General features: G+C 32.7%; 3 protein-coding genes across 3 annotated transcripts; all 3 read right to left on the bottom strand.

Moving 5' to 3' along the window:
- Window positions 1-210: 210 nt before the first annotated feature.
- LOC123913316 (ethylene-responsive transcription factor ERF115-like) lies at window positions 211-1,753 on the bottom strand. Its single transcript, XM_045964021.1, has 2 exons — window positions 1,277-1,753; window positions 211-974 (listed from the first exon to the last, which is right to left on the bottom strand). Exons 1-2 carry the CDS (start codon window positions 1,719-1,721, stop codon window positions 352-354), a joined length of 1,068 nt encoding a protein of 355 aa, XP_045819977.1. The 5' UTR covers window positions 1,722-1,753; the 3' UTR covers window positions 211-351.
- A 5,938-nt stretch (window positions 1,754-7,691) lies between these two features.
- Window positions 7,692-9,303, bottom strand: LOC123913315. Its single transcript, XM_045964020.1, has 2 exons — window positions 8,946-9,303; window positions 7,692-8,247 (listed from the first exon to the last, which is right to left on the bottom strand). The coding sequence occupies exons 1-2, from the start codon at window positions 9,068-9,070 to the stop codon at window positions 7,947-7,949; spliced, it is 426 nt and encodes a 141-aa protein (XP_045819976.1). The 5' UTR covers window positions 9,071-9,303; the 3' UTR covers window positions 7,692-7,946.
- Window positions 9,304-10,261: 958 nt separating this feature from the next.
- Window positions 10,262-15,185, bottom strand: LOC123917454 (ribonucleoside-diphosphate reductase large subunit). Its single transcript, XM_045969179.1, has 17 exons — window positions 14,523-15,185; window positions 14,342-14,403; window positions 14,172-14,259; window positions 13,788-14,051; window positions 13,454-13,694; window positions 13,285-13,361; window positions 12,990-13,160; window positions 12,801-12,893; window positions 12,535-12,684; window positions 12,345-12,431; window positions 12,061-12,225; window positions 11,849-11,968; window positions 11,409-11,611; window positions 11,181-11,330; window positions 10,958-11,105; window positions 10,751-10,834; window positions 10,262-10,661 (listed from the first exon to the last, which is right to left on the bottom strand). The coding sequence occupies exons 1-17, from the start codon at window positions 14,748-14,750 to the stop codon at window positions 10,557-10,559; spliced, it is 2,436 nt and encodes an 811-aa protein (XP_045825135.1). The 5' UTR covers window positions 14,751-15,185; the 3' UTR covers window positions 10,262-10,556.
- Between the last annotated feature and the right edge of the window lie 1,168 nt (window positions 15,186-16,353).

Genomic DNA, 16,353 nt, shown 5'->3' with positions numbered 1-16,353 from the left:
CTTAATCTTTTTAATTAATTGAAAATTCCAACTTTTATTTTTTTCCTTCATCTGAAAAAAAAATGATTTGGTTTTTTTTTCCTCTTTCTTTCATTCTTTGAAATGTTTGGATAAGTGTGTGTCCCCCATATCCAATTAATTTTGACTTATTACGCCGGTCATATGGCTGGATACCAAGTTTTCAAAAAAAATAAATTTGACTTACTACTATACAAATACAAATAATTTCTAATCCAACGATGCACACAAGACTTCAGTTTTAAGGTAAAATCATTACAGAAGACCATGCTGGAAAATCAATATTAGCCTCCTCTCTTCTCTCCTACTCTTAAACACCCCCAACAATAAATATTAGCCTGAGGGAGAGGAGTTAAAACCAGAAGACCATGCTGGAAAATCGGTAGTATAAACCGGAGGAATCGAAGTTGTCTGTGGTGAACTAAAAGAAGAAGCAATAGTAGTAGTAGAAGAAGAATATGAAGCTGATGGTGACATTGAAGTTTGAAGAGAAGCCATCTCATTTGGTGATGACATAGTAATCTGATCATATAATCTCACAGGAAAGTTTTGACCATAAAACTTTTTTGAACTATTTGAACCTTGCAGACTTTCACCCTGAACCCTTGGATCAATGCTAGATTGTATTGGATTAACCAAAGATTGTTGCTTGAGCCTAACATTTTCAGGAAAGTTGAGTTTTGCTTTGTTGCCTCTAAAACGCAATGCAGCTTGATCATATGCTTTAGCTGCATCTTCAGCTGTTTCAAATGTTCCTAACCATACTCTTGTAGCTTTGAATGGATCTCTTATCTCTGCAGCCCATTTTCCCCATGGCCTCTGTCTCACTCCTCTGTATTTTCTTTTTGGTTGATCTTCATTTTTCACATTGTTATTGTCTATTCTGTATTCATATATAGGCTCTGATATTTGACTCCTTTCTGTTGTTATTGTGTTTGTCCAGTTGCTCGAACATTCTACAACATAACATCAAACCCATTAATATATCAATCAATATATATAACCAAATACAGTATATAACCAAAAATAGACTGGTTGCGAATATTTTTTCACCACCAGTATGTGGCCCACTAGGCCACCTAATCTGGTTCGGGGGTCTGTTTTGGCATCAAGCGGTTTCAAGACCCTCCCGATCACAGTTGCGGGGATGGAACTATGCCCCTCCCTATCAAGTTCAGCGTCAATCACCACTGTATCAACTAACCATTGGTTTCAAGTTTGATTTATGACTTAATTATACTATAATATAAATATTCACCTTGGTGTTTATTTGGGGGAAAAGCAGAGGATGAATTATGAAAGAATCCACCATCTTCTCGTCTTCTCTTGAGAGCAGAACTATCACCATAAGATAAAGAAGTTGAAGATGTTGTTGCCGAAACAAAAGGGTTGATATCTATACCATCACCTTGATCAAATGCAGTTTGATTCATATTCTGATTCAGAACACTAAAATCATCATTGTTCTGATCACCACATATCACATGTGTTAAAGCAGACACCATAGCTGACATTTCTCCTTCTCTATGAAAACCAGGAAACATCATTGGCATTGACAACCTTAAATCTTGTCCTTCTGCTCCTTCTTCTTCAATATTGTTGTCAAGCTCTTTTCCTTTCTCTCTATAATTTGCCACCTTTTCAAATTTCAATAACACTTCATGCAAAAACTCTTGAATACCAACTTTGATACGGAAACTCATATGAATAAAACAGTGATACAAGTATAGATATATATAAAGAATTTAAGATATTGTTGATACTTGATAGCAATAAGTAACAAGTTGACATAGCTAAGCAGTGAGGGGTTTAGTGACGGGTCAAAAGAGTATGAAAGTGTGAATGCAAAAAATTTGGTGGCATTCATGTGGGGAGAAACAAGTTGACGGTTTTGCTTGCAATTATTTTCAACTCGTCGGTGTTGAGCAAAAGTGTTAAAATAAAACAGTGAATAGCCGACATTAATTAGTAGTATTTTTATTTTTTTATAAGGTTATTTTTATTTTCTAAGTAATGTTAAATAATTTTTCAGCTATATCCCTTTTTCTATATCTAAGAGCATTTAGATGAGATGACAAAAGTTTTTTCCATTTTAATTAGAAGTTATGGATTCGAATTCATCATTGAGAATGCAATAATGTAGACTGTAGAGAGAATTTTTATCGTATATGGTGGTCCGGTTGCGTGTGATAAGATTAATTTAGTAAATTATTGTTTTTTATTTTATATATCTCACTAACAAATTCCATAAAAAACACATGTGTTAAAGAATCAAATATAAAAATATTATCTTAAAATAGCACTTCTTAATTTCCAATAAATTAAACACACCACTTTCAACCTGTTTTCTTTGAACTAATAATAATTACTTTTTCCTTTTAGAGAGTCTAGCTGTAAAATTTACCCACACTAGTTGCAAAAGAGAGGGCATTTTAGCCATGCAATTAGATATACCACTTGAGAAATGAAATCTTACCTAGGTAATTATGTTAGCTAGGTCACGTTATTTCCTATAAGTGTATAGATAGATAGATGGAGGGAGGTGTTAGGCTTTGATTAAAATTGTAACCCAATTCAATTAGTTTGGAAAAGGATTGGTTGAATTTGTTATCAATTGGTATATGCAAGTTGCATATTCACAAGTTGGTTCTCTTATGTTCAACTTTTTTGATGATTTTTTTCTAGATATTAATTTGTTGAAACCAAATTGGCAAGTTGCATCTGAAGAATTGGAAGTTTGTTAGTTCAGGTTTTTGTTATTATCATATAATCTTAAAGCCGCACAAAAATTTGGAGCAATTAAATTTAGTAATTGGGTATGCAAGTCAGACTCATCTACCTCACTGGACTTATTGGGTCCTTCCAATGACTTCGACTCCTTCAAACTGATGCGAGCAATGACTTCGACTCCTTCAAACTGATGCGAGTGTCTTTTGTCCCAATGTTTTTGTTAAGAAGTCGGTTTTGTAAGGATGAGTTAAGCCCTGTTAAGAGTTTCACATTGGTTGAGAGATGATCTGACTAAGTGTTTATATCTTAGAAATGAGTATTGGGCCTAACTCATCCTTACAAAACCGACTTCTTAACAATTTTATTCATGTTCTCGAATATCATTTTTTCTTAAACTCGATATTCGATCTAAGACAAAGATTAGTTCGAGGATTTAATCCTAACGTATATTTGTAGGAGTTTCATTTAAAGTCAGAACAAAGTTAATCTACCGAAATTGATACAAGAAATAATTAAACGAGAGCAAAAATTATACTATTTATTTGTGTCTCTATCAATAGTATATATAAGACTAGTTTAAAAGTTAGGGTCATGTTAACATATGCACAAAGGGCACATGTTAAGCTTCTAAATATAGAAAATTGCATTTAATATTCAAAAAAATTTTAATGTTTAAGAAGTTAAATGCACAAATTTCAATATATTATTTCTACTTTTGCTTCCTTAACATGTGCCCTTAGTGCACATGTTAACATTTTCCTAAAAGTTATGTACTTAATTGAGTCAGCTTAGCTAATGAAAAAGCTGTAATGTCCAATTTGACTAACACATTGCCCTTGTATTCTTTTGACATTTTCATATAATTCATGAGCAATTAAAGAGTTTAACTTTTGAAAAATAAGAATTGACTTTTTTTTATTAAGCAAATACAAATTGACTTTTAAGGAAGTTGAAAGTTATAAGAACTAAATATTTGAAAGAAATTTTGACTCATAATTCAATCCACTACACCACTAGTAAATTAGTACTCCATGCCAATAATGAATTGGTCCAAGTGATAAGGGTTTTGGTCCCCTTAAACATATTGTCAGAGATTCGATTTTTGGCTCATGCGCATGAAGAAAATTCGGTTGGGAGGGGAGAACTCACCTTGTGTGCTCCACAAGTTTCCCGACATAGATTAGTCATCGTTAACGGCGGTGAAACTTTCTACCAATATCATAGTAACAAAAAAAATAGTATGTCCATATTTAATTTTAATTTATAAAAAAAATATAACAATACTAACAAGTTTTAGGATTAATAATTCTTTTTTTTGTAAAAAAAAAAGGGATTAATAATTCTTTCAATAAAACAAAGATTAGTAATTCATACATATATGTATTACTATTAATAGTAGGGATGACAATTTGACCCATACCTAGAGGGTACCCGCAAAAACTATCCACAACGGATAGGGTAAAAACCCGCATTTTGAGTACGGGTATAGGTAATTACCCGCAAAAATGAACGGATATGAGTGCGGGTACGGGTACCTTAGTACCCATCCTGCCCCATATCCACATAATATATATTTATTTATTTTATTTATATTATTATATAATAATATATGTAAATCAATTTTAAACAATACAACTCTATTAAACTATTACATATTTTTAATAAAAATATTTATTTATAACATAATACAAAAATAATGTGAATATTTAACATAAATATAAACTTTAACATAAAGTTAGTAATAATTTTGTTTATAATTTTCATGAGTCAATAATAAAATCTATGAAATTTTTTTAATTCTATTAAAATTATATGATATTTTATAATTAATCAATTTATTTTTAGTAAAAATGCAGGTAACGGGTACGGGTAGGGTACCTAAGTACCCATAGGGTATGGGGAGGGGGGAAAAAAGTTGTTACCCACGCGGGTATGGGGATGAGTAAGAGTATTTTTCCATTCCGCGAGTATGGGGATAGGTACTATAGTACCCTACTCATACCCTACTCATTATCATCCCTAATTAATAGTGTAAAACTTCTTAAACCGTTAATTAATTACAACAACCAGAACACTAAACTAATTTGTGTTTAATTTAATCTATCTTAATAACAATATGAAAAATAATTTGTAAATGGTTGATAATATAAAATGCTTATAATTTATAAAAATTAAAATAAATTCTAGATTCCTTTGAATCTAGTTAATAAAGATATTCAATAGACAAAACTCATTTGCGTATGAAAAAATCGACAAAATTCATTTAAAATTAAAATTTATTTTAAAATAAATTAATACAAAAATATGATATGACATTGAAAACTTTATTAGTCATAGTCATGCCAACTTGGTTTGAAGTATCTACAGAATTATTTCTATTTTCTGATATTTTTGTGAATCTTTGATACAGTAAAAGTCAAAATAGAAAGTCAACCTTAATTTTGGTCGACCTCTCTCACGCGGTTTCAAACTTTCAATATCCTTCATACATAGGTATTCACGAAACGGATAAGAGAAAAGACAAGTTGTACTTGTACTACTCCTTTGTACGGGATGCTTTGCTACATGTTAAAATGAGACAGACCAACACTTTGACTTGAGTCATACACCATTTCTTTCTCTTTTTTATTTTGTGGATAAGAAGAGTACACAAAAAATAATAACATTCATTAAAATATTAAGTAATAATCAAATCAATTTAAAATGATAGTAATATGGTTATCACGTATCAATTAATATTTGGATTCTTACTTGTACCAAAACAAAAATTGGATTCTTACAATTATACTAGTATTACTTGTAATGTGTTTACCAAAATGTGAATAACATATAATACTGAGTATTTTCAATGTTTTATTATTGGGTAATCTTACTGCTTTATCATCAGGATATGTAATGATTGATTTCTGTATTTTAAAAGTTTTCAATGTGCAGAATTATCTGCCTAAAGCACCAGTCATCACAAAGATTATTTGGCAGTCTCCCCCTCTCTGTTGGGTAAAGTGTAACTCGGACGGTGCTTCTAAAGGTAACCTTGGTCATTCAGGTTCTGGTGGCATCTTTAGAGATAATCATGCTAATGATATTGGTTGTTTTGCTTCAAATCTTGGGGTAAGTGATGCTTCTTTGATGAGCTTATTGGTGCAATTACAGCTATTGAGATTGCACAAAAGAGGTGATGGAATCATCTTTGGCTTGAGTGTGATTTCAAGCTTGTTACTATAACATTCAAGTCACAGCTAGCCATTCCTTGAAAGCTCAGAAACCGCATTCCTCCGAAGCTCAAGAACCGTTGGAACAATTACTTGTTTTTGGTGAGAAATATGAAATTTACAGTCTCTCATATCTATAGGGAAGGAAAACATGTTGCAGATAAGCTAGCTAATTTAGGATTTGACATTATTGATAGCTTATGGTTTGATAATTATCCTATTGTATTTAGAAGCGACCTTGTTAGTAATCGGTTTGGTCTGCCAAATTTTTGTTTTTCTTAACCTTGAGGAAGGTTTTTTTTCCCCTCCTATGTTTCTCTCTCCCTTTTTTATATTATATTTCTAGAGGTTGGCCACTTTGGCCGTCCTCCTTTACCTAAATTATTGAGAATATCAAAATGAATATAAAAATGTAAAATTAGACGAGGACATTGGTCCTTATATTCAGAATATTTAAAATTAAAAATGAAATACAAATATATCTTATTATCACATTAATATGTTTTACTTTTTATTTGACACATTAATATGTTTTACTTCCACCTCAAAATAAATGTCGAATACATTTAAGAATTTTAGGAAACATCGAAATTAACATGAGCAACGACCATTTTAACTAGACTATGATAACTCTTATTGTTCATCCATCTTATGGCATCAGCCTTCACTGATAACTCTTTGAAACCATTCTACCAGCAAAATGGTTTCAGAGTACAACTCTCTGAAACCATTCTACCAGCTAAATGGTTTTAGAGTACAACTCTCTGAAACCATTCTAAAATCAATTTTAAACACCTCAATAAAAAAAGCCTAACATTACACAGTGATTAGAAACAGAAAATGGATCATGTGCCTTTCTAAAGGTGAGATTTGTTAAGCAACAGAAAATTCATAGAAGAAACATACATTTAATGAGATATAAACAATAGGAATGAACCAAAAAATGTATCTTTGGAATGGTTGAGTTTTTCCATGAACTATCAATTTGTCTTTCTTGTTTGCATAATAAGAATCTTGTGATTTCATTATGTTTGGAAGAGCTGTGTTTTACCATGAGCTGTGTTTTTATGCATGTATATAGGCCTTGATGTTAAAGAATATATACCTGTTGAAACTGAATGCCTGTCCTTAGATATCTTGTTTACACTTTCTTGTATCTGTATTATTCTAACTAAAAACATGTGATAGTTTGCTTTATAAATTAGGGTTCAACTAGAAACATGTAAGTTTGCCTTATAAATTGATCACTGCTGCTCTGTTATTCTGCTACCTTTGGAATGGCCAAATGGCATCTCAAATTTTCACGTAAAGTTCCTATAATTTGGTGCAAAACTATTGAGAATTGTTTGATATGATTTCATGAAAAGATTTTGGCACATCTTGACACCAATGTATTCAACATGGTCATGGTATTCAATATCTGTATTGCTGGCAAATCAGAAAGTTTTTTTTTATCTATAAAATCCAAGACCATTGTTATACGGTAATAGGTAGTATTATCTTTCTATTATGCTTATGCAAAAAATTGCACCATCCAAGGAGTTTTGTTGACTGTGTAAATAGGTAATAGGTAATATCTGTATTATCTTTCTAATATCTGCGAGGTAGTATTTTGGTTTTCGTCTTATTGACTGTGTTTCAATATGCTTAATCACACAAGGACTAATCTGATGCCAAAACCAATGGATCTTAATTATTATATATGCTTCACTTATATATATATATCAGGCCCAAAAGAAGCACTAGCACCATATGATATAAATACATCATTACAAATTGAAACCATTTACCTAGACCAATGGTTTCAATATGTTTTACACTGAAACCATTAGTCTAGTGAAATGGTTTCAAGTATCATTTTCAAAAACCAAAGCCTCAAGAACTAGTCAAGTGAAGGAAAGACTCGATTATGCAATCTTTGATATTGTGGAAAAATGCAGAAAAATGTGACCACAATTGCATGCACAATGTAGTTACAGAGGCTTCTTAAACCCTTATATTGTGGACCACAATTGGTAAAGTGAAAGACTCAAAGACTTGATATACAATCCTTGATATTGCCGAAAAATGTAGACAAATGCGGTTGTAATTACAATCACTCACCTCAGGTGCAATTGATCCATAAAGTTCCAAGCTAAAGTTGTAAGATTCATGTTGAATCTTAGAAGCAGAGAAAGTAAACAGACCATGAGGCTCACACTTCACAGAAACATCCTTTGCATCAGGTAGAGAAACAGTCAGGTAAACCTTGTCAGAACGCTGCGCCCACAGAACTTCTGGATGACGACTACACACAAACCAAAAATCAAATTTAAAATAAACAACAATAACTTTTCAATCATAGGGTTTTACAAAAATTTCTGCAATCACAATATCTGCAACCGCAACCTCAACACGATCATCATAGAAACCATGTCAACAACTTTTGAATGTGATTTTCCGCAATATCAAATACTGTGGTTTAAAACCAACATTCAATTACTTAATAAAAATAATATCTCAGAATATTGAGACTTTTTATAGGGTTTTGCAAATTTTTCCATGACTACAATGTGAGCCGCAGCATCAAGGGTTTTTTATGTCTCTGCAACAGCAATGCGGACATCATTGAAACCATATTATCAGCACCCTTTTCAGTACAATTCTCCGCAATATCAAATATCGCAATTATAACCAACATTTCAATTACATAATAAACATAAATTATTTAAATGAGTATAAATATTGAAACTTTACATGTTACAAACAAATGGGTCAATAACAAATTTTCAAAAATCTCCATTTTATTGTTTCATTATTACAAAGATATGATTTTGATGCTTGAAACAAATGTAGCAAAGACAATAATAACATCAAATTCAAAAGGGTAGTGCTAAAATTAAGTAATAATAGTTTTTCTTCACACAGAACATGTAAAAGTTTGAGATTTCAGCAAAAGTAAAACGAAAAAGAAAGAAAGAAAGAATGAAAGAAAAGGGAGAAAACCTCATTTCCAGGTGAGTGGGAGCGAAGAAGTGAAAGCAATGTGAGTGAGTGAGTGTCTGTATCAACCTTCGGTTTCTTTGATGTGTCGTCGTCAATTGAGTGGCAGTTTTTGGAGGATGCAACATCGGCAATTTCGACTGCGAGTGAAGGATCTGATGTGGTCATGTCAACGAGAATTCCTCCGATTTTGAGTCCGGCGAGTGCGCCGGAGTTAGGGTCAAGGAGGACAGAGCGATTTGTTTTGTGTAATGGACGGGAAGGGATCTGTTGGGAGTGTACGAAGCAATGGACGGGTGTGCTAAGCAATTATCTTGGGCTTATGCACGGTGCATAAGCTTTGGCTTATGCACAGTAACCGGACCCTGATCATCATATTACCTTCTCTCTTAAAAAAATTCAACAAGAGTTTTAGTCGGATACATATCTGACACCAATATGTGTCCGATACGTATCAAAGAAGTGTTTAATGATTATTATTTTTTTAATTAAAAAAACCGAACACGTTTGCGATATTTTCTGATACATATTAGAGAAATATCCAATAATTAAATTTTATTTTAATACAATACTATATCATAATGTTCTTTTTGGATAGTACTAATTATTTCTTTTAGAATAACTAATGATGTTTTTTTTTAGATAATAATCCTGATGATGTTTGTTTTGGGCAGTACTTAAGATATGTGATTTACTTGATTTAATACTTTTAGTAATATAAATATTTATAAGTTTATATATTTATTTTTAAATTTAATTTTTTATGAAAGTATTTTAGCTGAATCGTTTCTTAAATTTTAAAACTTTCTCGTATCGCCGTATGCATATGGGATCGTATCAAGTATCTGGTCTTAGATCAAGAGTATGCTTATTAAGGGTATCAAGAACCATTTTAGAATCCACCTCAAAGACCATTTACTATCTTCTAGAAATCCTTCTGGTTCCCATCAACAAACGCCACACTCTCAACTCCAGATTAAAGGGTTGGCCATGAATTGGTTCACATTCTTCAAAATGATACATCAAATTAAGAAATACAGTAGATTATAATTTACAATGGGTTTGTGTCGAGTTTGAAAGAGAGGAAATAGATTATCAAAATCAATTGAATCGGCTATTTATGAATTCTTTTTTAAGTTTTTTTTTTTAATAAGAAAAAACACTCTCAGTACTGTACCCAACTTTCCACTATTGATTGGATTCAGATTTTGTCATCATAAACAATTTATAGGTTGTAACCAGCGTAGAGTTTGTCATTTTGTCATCCTAAGCAAAGGTAACCTATTTTCCAAGATGTAACTGAATAGACATAGGAAATATAGATATTAGATACTTATACATTATAATCATGAAATTCTCAAATATAAATTTATACCTTAAAGTGACACTTCCTAACATGCAATACAACAATACATCATGAAGCAATGAAGGCAAATGAAATTAACAACAAAGTAAACTCTATACAAAGCACTCAAGACATGTCAGAAATCTTGATGATTTTAGGGTATGGATTGTTAATTGAATGTAGACATCTGATGCCTTTGAATGGTGGTGCTGTTCTGCAGTAAAGTGATTTGTTACTGCAGATAGGTGCAAATCTTACAAGGTGTAGTATCAACTTCCACAGGCCAAGCAATCATCTCTGTTTGTCAAAGAGCACACCATCTGTGCCATCTTGGTATCATCATCTCCATCTGTCTCCTCAGCCTTAGATTGTTCCTGCATTCACAACAAAAACATTTAATTTCAAACTGTACAAACTACAAATCACATTAATGGAATGATGGATCACAACAAAGTCTAATTACTTTAATGGCAGCTGTATCAACAGTAAACTTGATGGCATCACTTGCAGCTCGAGTTCGGAGGTAGTACATACCAGTCTTCAAACCCTTTTGAGACAAAATTGAAAGTGATGTTAACATCAATAAGCAAATAGTTGATCTAATTCTACAGCAATACATTCAGTAAGAGAATAGACATCTTTAACTAGCTCCAATTTGTAAAGGTGATACCTTAGACCATGCATAAAAATGCAAGGAAGTAAGCTTTCCAAAGTTGGCTTTATCCATGTGTATATTTAAGCTTTGACTCTGGTCTATGTAGCATCCTCGATCAACAGCCATATCAACCAATATCTTTTGTTTGATCTCCCAAACAGTCCTGATAATTTTAAAGAGAGTTAGCATAAATATATCAGAGTTACGTTTGTCAGGTAGAAATTCACAAATCTCATACTTGTATATGCCTTTCAGTTCGATCGGTATTTCTGATAGATTCTGTACAGAACCATTGTCATAGATAATCTTATTCTTGAGTGCAGGATTCCACAGTCCCATTTCAGTCAAGTCATGAAGAAGATGCTTGTTCACTACAACAAATTCACCACTGAAAGGCAAAGAGTTAATAAGCAAGATAACGAACTAAGAGATGCCAAGATATAAACAACATGGTATGGCAATATACCTTAGCACTCTGCGATTGTAGATGTTAGAAGTATATGGTTCAAAACACTCATTGTTGCCAAGAATTTGACTGGTAGATGCAGTTGGCATAGGGGCAACAAGAAGTGAATTTCTTACACCCGTCTTTGATATCATCTCCCGAAGTGCAGGCCAGTCCCACAAATTGGAGGGTGTCACACCCCACATATCAGGCTGAAGAATTCCCTGCACATACAAAAATCACCTAAGCAACAACAAACACCTTGGATATTTAGTCATTAAAGAATTCCCGTCACATACAACAATCACCTAAAGCAACAACAAACACCTCAGATATTTAGTTATTTACATATCTGATTTTCCGCCTAAAAATCAAGTTGAATATACATGTGTAACTGGGATCATTTTTATAAGTGCAACAGCTAAATGGTAGCAACAAACATCTCTCACATACAAAATTACCTTGCTTACTGGACTGCCAATATATGTTTCATAGGGACCTTCTTTTGCAGCCAATTCACAAGAAGTTTTCAGGGCATGATAGTATATAGTCGCAAAAATGTCCTTGTTTAACTGTTGAGCCTGCACTCAATATACATGTAAACTATCAAATTGAAGAACATATAGTTTAAACTGTATAAATTTGCTGCCCCTTAAACATAAACATTATTTACCTCTGGTGAATCAAATGCCATTCCTAGTAGTATGAAGGTATCAGCAAGACCCTGAACTCCAATACCAATGGGTCTGTGCCGTAAGTTTGACCTCTCAGCAGTTTCAACTGGGTAGTAATTGACATCAATTATTTTATTAAGGTTTGTTGTCACCACAGCAGTAACCTGTAATTAGCAACAAAAAAGAACTATCACACAACTAGTCATATAATAATTGTGTCAACAAAGGATCACGCGGTGAAATACAAACAACCCCATATTGTTTGTAGTTAAAAGATGTGTACCTCTGCTAATTTTACAAAATCAAAATACCGATTACTAGAGCCTCTGCTCCCAACAAGTTTAGACTGATGAGATTCCACAGGCAAACCCTATATAAGATGCAAGTAAACATTTAAAATCAGGGATAACAAGCAGACAGAGAAATTGAACAAACTCAGATTTTACGGATAAACTATGCCAGGAGCATCATACCTTATCTCTTACATATCGCGGAAGTGCGATTGATGCAAGGTTACACACCGCAGTCTCTGTTGGACTAGTATACTCAATTATCTCAGTGCACAGGTTTGATGACTTAATTGTGCCCAGATTTTGCTGGTTGCTTTTCCTATTGCAAGCATCCTATAATACATATATAAAAAAACATCTATTTATATGCCGGAAACAAAAAAAGGTAAAGAAAAGGCATTTAAAAGAAATTTGGATAAAGTTTAAAAAGTCATTGATTATCAAACCACCTTAAAAAGCATGTAAGGATTTCCAGTTTCTATTTGTGACTTCAAAATTGCAAACCAGAGAGTCTGGGCTTGAACGACCTTCTTTGCTTTTCCCTGTAGATTTGGTAAAACAAAATAACAAGGCAGTAATCAGAAGCCATGTCCTTTCTAAAGTATGCAAAACAAACCTACTATCAAGACCAAACTTACTTGTGTTTCGTACTGAGTATACAGCTTCTCAAATTCTTCACCCCAACAATCTGCCAAACCAGGTGCTTCATTGGGGCAAAACACGGACCATACCCCATTGCTCTGAACTCTGTTCATAAAGAGATCAGGAACCCAAAGAGCATAGAATAAATCTCGAGCGCGTTGCTCTTCCTGCATAAGTAACATGAATACATAATGGTTATGCCAAAATAAAACAAATTTCAACTAGCATAAACTAAGAGCTAAGGTCATAACTAAATTATAATCATGAAACCAAATTGTTAGCATCTCGTACCTTTCCATGATTTAATCTCAATTCCAAGAACTCAAATATATCAGCATGCCATGGCTCCAAGTACACAGCAAAAGCACCTACAACAATCACATAACACATGTAAGTAACAGCAATCAACAAGCATTCATCGAATTCAGAAACTACAGACAAATCTCAAAATGGTTTTCACCTTTCCTCTTGCCTCCTCCCTGATCAACATAACGGGCAGTGTCATTGAACACACGCAACATAGGAACAATACCATTAGAAGTCCCATTTGTTCCGCGAATGTAACTGCCATAGGCACGTATGTTATGAACAGAAACACCAATTCCTCCTGCAGATTTACTAATAACAGCACACTCCTTCAATGTATCGTAAATCCCCTCAATACTATCCTCTTTCATACACACCAAAAAGCAACTACTCAACTGCAAAACCAATTTAAAAGACCCATCTAAATCAGATGCAAAATTCAAATGACTGAAAAAAGTGACAACGGCAACACATGTATAAACATGTACCTGAGGCCTAGGTGTTCCAGCATTGAAAAGAGTTGGAGAAGCATGAGTAAACCATCTCTGAGACATCAAATGATAAGTTTTGACAGCAGATTCAATATCATCCTTATGGATTCCAACAGAAACCCTCATTAACATATGTTGAGGTCTTTCCACAACTTCTCCTTGAACTTTCAACAGATAAGACCTCTCAAGGGTTTTGAATCCAAAGTAATCATAGTCAAAATCCCTATCATAAATTATCTCACTGTCCAATCGAGCCGCATTCTAAATCAAAAAACCAAACCCAAAACAAAAAGAAATGAATTTCACAATAATCAAATAAAAACCTAAAACCTATAAAATCAAAATCATTCCAAATTTCAAACAATTAACCATGTAAAGTACCTTGATGATAATTTCATAGACATCATCAGCAATCAACGGAGCTTTCTTCCCAGATCTATGGTTGAAATGATTGTACATAATCTTCACACTACAAAAAATCACAATTAAAGTAAGTAAACAACACAAAACAATCAGAAAATTAATCAATCTCGCAAATCGTCGACACTTACGTTTCAGAAAATGATTTCTTAGTGTTCTTATGCAGATTCGAAACAGCAATCCTAGCAGCCAACTGAATCAAACAAATCAATCCAAAAAAAAATCATCATCATCATCATAATCATAATCAGAACAAGATAAGAAAATAACATAATTGACCAAAATGACCCTAAAAAAGGCGGGAAAACTAACGGAAGCATAATCGGGATGATTAGCGGTCATGCCGGCAGCGGTTTCAGCGGCTAATTCATCAAGTTGACTAGTGGTAACGCCTTTGTAAACGCCGGCACAAACTTTCTGAGCGACTAAAACAGGGTCACAGTGTTCGGTACTTAAACCGTAACTGAGTTTCTTCAAACGCGCCGTTATCTTATCGAAATGAACCGCCTCTTGACGTCCGTCTCTCTTAACAACATACATGATGTTATCTTGTTAACGGCGTTAGATGATTTTTGGGTGGGGAATTTGGTCGAACAGTTTTCACGCAAGATAGAGTGAGTAGTTTTGTGTTGTATTTATAGCGTGATGTGTGAGATTTGAAAAATTAGGGTTGTGTTTTTGTTCCCTCTAAAAATGTTCCCGCTGGAATGAAAGTTGAAAATTGAAAATGGAAAATGTGAGATAGGGTGGGGTAGGTGTAGGTGTGGTGCCTTTATTTGTAAGACTTGTTTTGAGCGTTGGTTACGGTGGTGTAGTGAAGAAGATATTGTTAAGGGTAGGGACCACAAGTGTTTTTAAATTTAAAGGGTGTGAGTTGTTTTCTTCTCTCTCTGTTTAGGTTTAATTATGCATCGGCGCCTAACTCTATTGGCGCGGTTTGTGTTTCCTATCCTTTCTTGTTTTCAAAGAGTCCATGATACGTCTCTGTCTCTTTTTCTTGCAAAAATATCTCTCTTTTTTTTTCTCAATAAAATTAATATAAACTTAGACAAATTCTAATATCAGTCATTTCATCAAGTGGTCCATAGTGGACCAGTAATAAGTAACGAATATGAATTTTACAAAATCTATCGTTTAATTTGAAAGTTTATATTATATAAATCATTCATATAAAAATTTAGAAAAATTAAAAATCATTTGATATGTTATTGAGACCCATCAAAATTTACGGTAAATCGTTGATATTGATGGGTCTCGATAACATATCAAATTATTTTTAATTTTTCTAAATTTTTTTATTGATGTTTTATATGATATAAACTTTCAATCTAACAGTAAATTTTGTAAAATTCATATTCGGTAGACCACTTGTGAAGGTGGAAGTAACATTAGTCTATAAATAGTATAATATAGCTCTGTTTATTTTTGGCGGAAATCGTTTCCTATGCAAGCAATGCTCCTCAAAAAAAAAATGGAGGAGTTGTAATTTAAATTTTGAATAATACTATATTTATTTACTTTATGGGTTGAATTATAATATGCGTAAAAAAAAAGTTGAATTATAACTACTATATTATTTAACATCATCGACATTAAAGATATAGAAATAATGATATATGGATATTGCGAGCACTTGAATACAATCGTATTTGTAGACTTATACAATTTAACATTTTATATTATTAACAGGTGATGTGAGTTTGTTCACATTTTTTTTTTAATTTTAATGTTTTTTAATTAATATTGCATTCATACACTATATAAATTTGAATAAATGAATGTTTATTTTTAATCAACAAAATATAAACAATGGTTAACTAAGTCATTGGGCTCAGGTGGTTAATGAGTTTCACCAAAAAGGATGAATTTCGGGAGAACTCGAGTTCGATTTTTGGGTGAAATAATTTCTGGTCAGATTTTACTTACCTCGCGGTCAAACTCTTAACTATTAGGGCCCCTTTCCACTAGGAACCAGATGGCTATAAACAAAAAAAATACTCATTTCGGTTCTATATATAAAAAAAGTTTTACATTTTAGATTCATTCAAAAATTAATGTATTTAGACTATATTATTGTCTAAATACATCAATTTTACAATAAATTTAAAAAATAAAATCTTTTTTATATATAGGACCGAAGGAA

This window comes from Trifolium pratense, linkage group LG3 (assembly GCF_020283565.1).
Source record: "Trifolium pratense cultivar HEN17-A07 linkage group LG3, ARS_RC_1.1, whole genome shotgun sequence".
NCBI lineage: Eukaryota > Viridiplantae > Streptophyta > Magnoliopsida > Fabales > Fabaceae > Trifolium > Trifolium pratense.
This window is presented reverse-complemented; position numbering and strand designations above follow the sequence as displayed.

What these genes read in the sequence shown, in the direction of transcription:
- LOC123913315 (XM_045964020.1), bottom strand. Translation starts at nt 9,070, where the DNA reads ATGTTGCATCCTCCAAAAACTGCCACTCAATTGACGACGACACATCAA. An exon ending in CCCACTCACCTGGAAATGAG is followed by an intron (nt 8,248 to 8,945) that starts GTTTTCTCCCTT and finishes GTTTGTGTGTAG; the next exon opens with TCGTCATCCAGAAGTTCTGT.
- LOC123913316 (XM_045964021.1), bottom strand. Translation starts at nt 1,721, where the DNA reads ATGAGTTTCCGTATCAAAGTTGGTATTCAAGAGTTTTTGCATGAAGTG. An exon ending in TCCCCCAAATAAACACCAAG is followed by an intron (nt 975 to 1,276) that starts GTGAATATTTAT and finishes GTTATGTTGTAG; the next exon opens with AATGTTCGAGCAACTGGACA.
- LOC123917454 (XM_045969179.1), bottom strand. Translation starts at nt 14,750, where the DNA reads ATGTATGTTGTTAAGAGAGACGGACGTCAAGAGGCGGTTCATTTCGAT. An exon ending in ATTTTGTAAAATTAGCAGAG is followed by an intron (nt 12,226 to 12,344) that starts GTACACATCTTT and finishes TGCTAATTACAG; the next exon opens with GTTACTGCTGTGGTGACAAC. An exon ending in GAACTGAAAGGCATATACAA is followed by an intron (nt 11,106 to 11,180) that starts GTATGAGATTTG and finishes TAAAATTATCAG; the next exon opens with GACTGTTTGGGAGATCAAAC.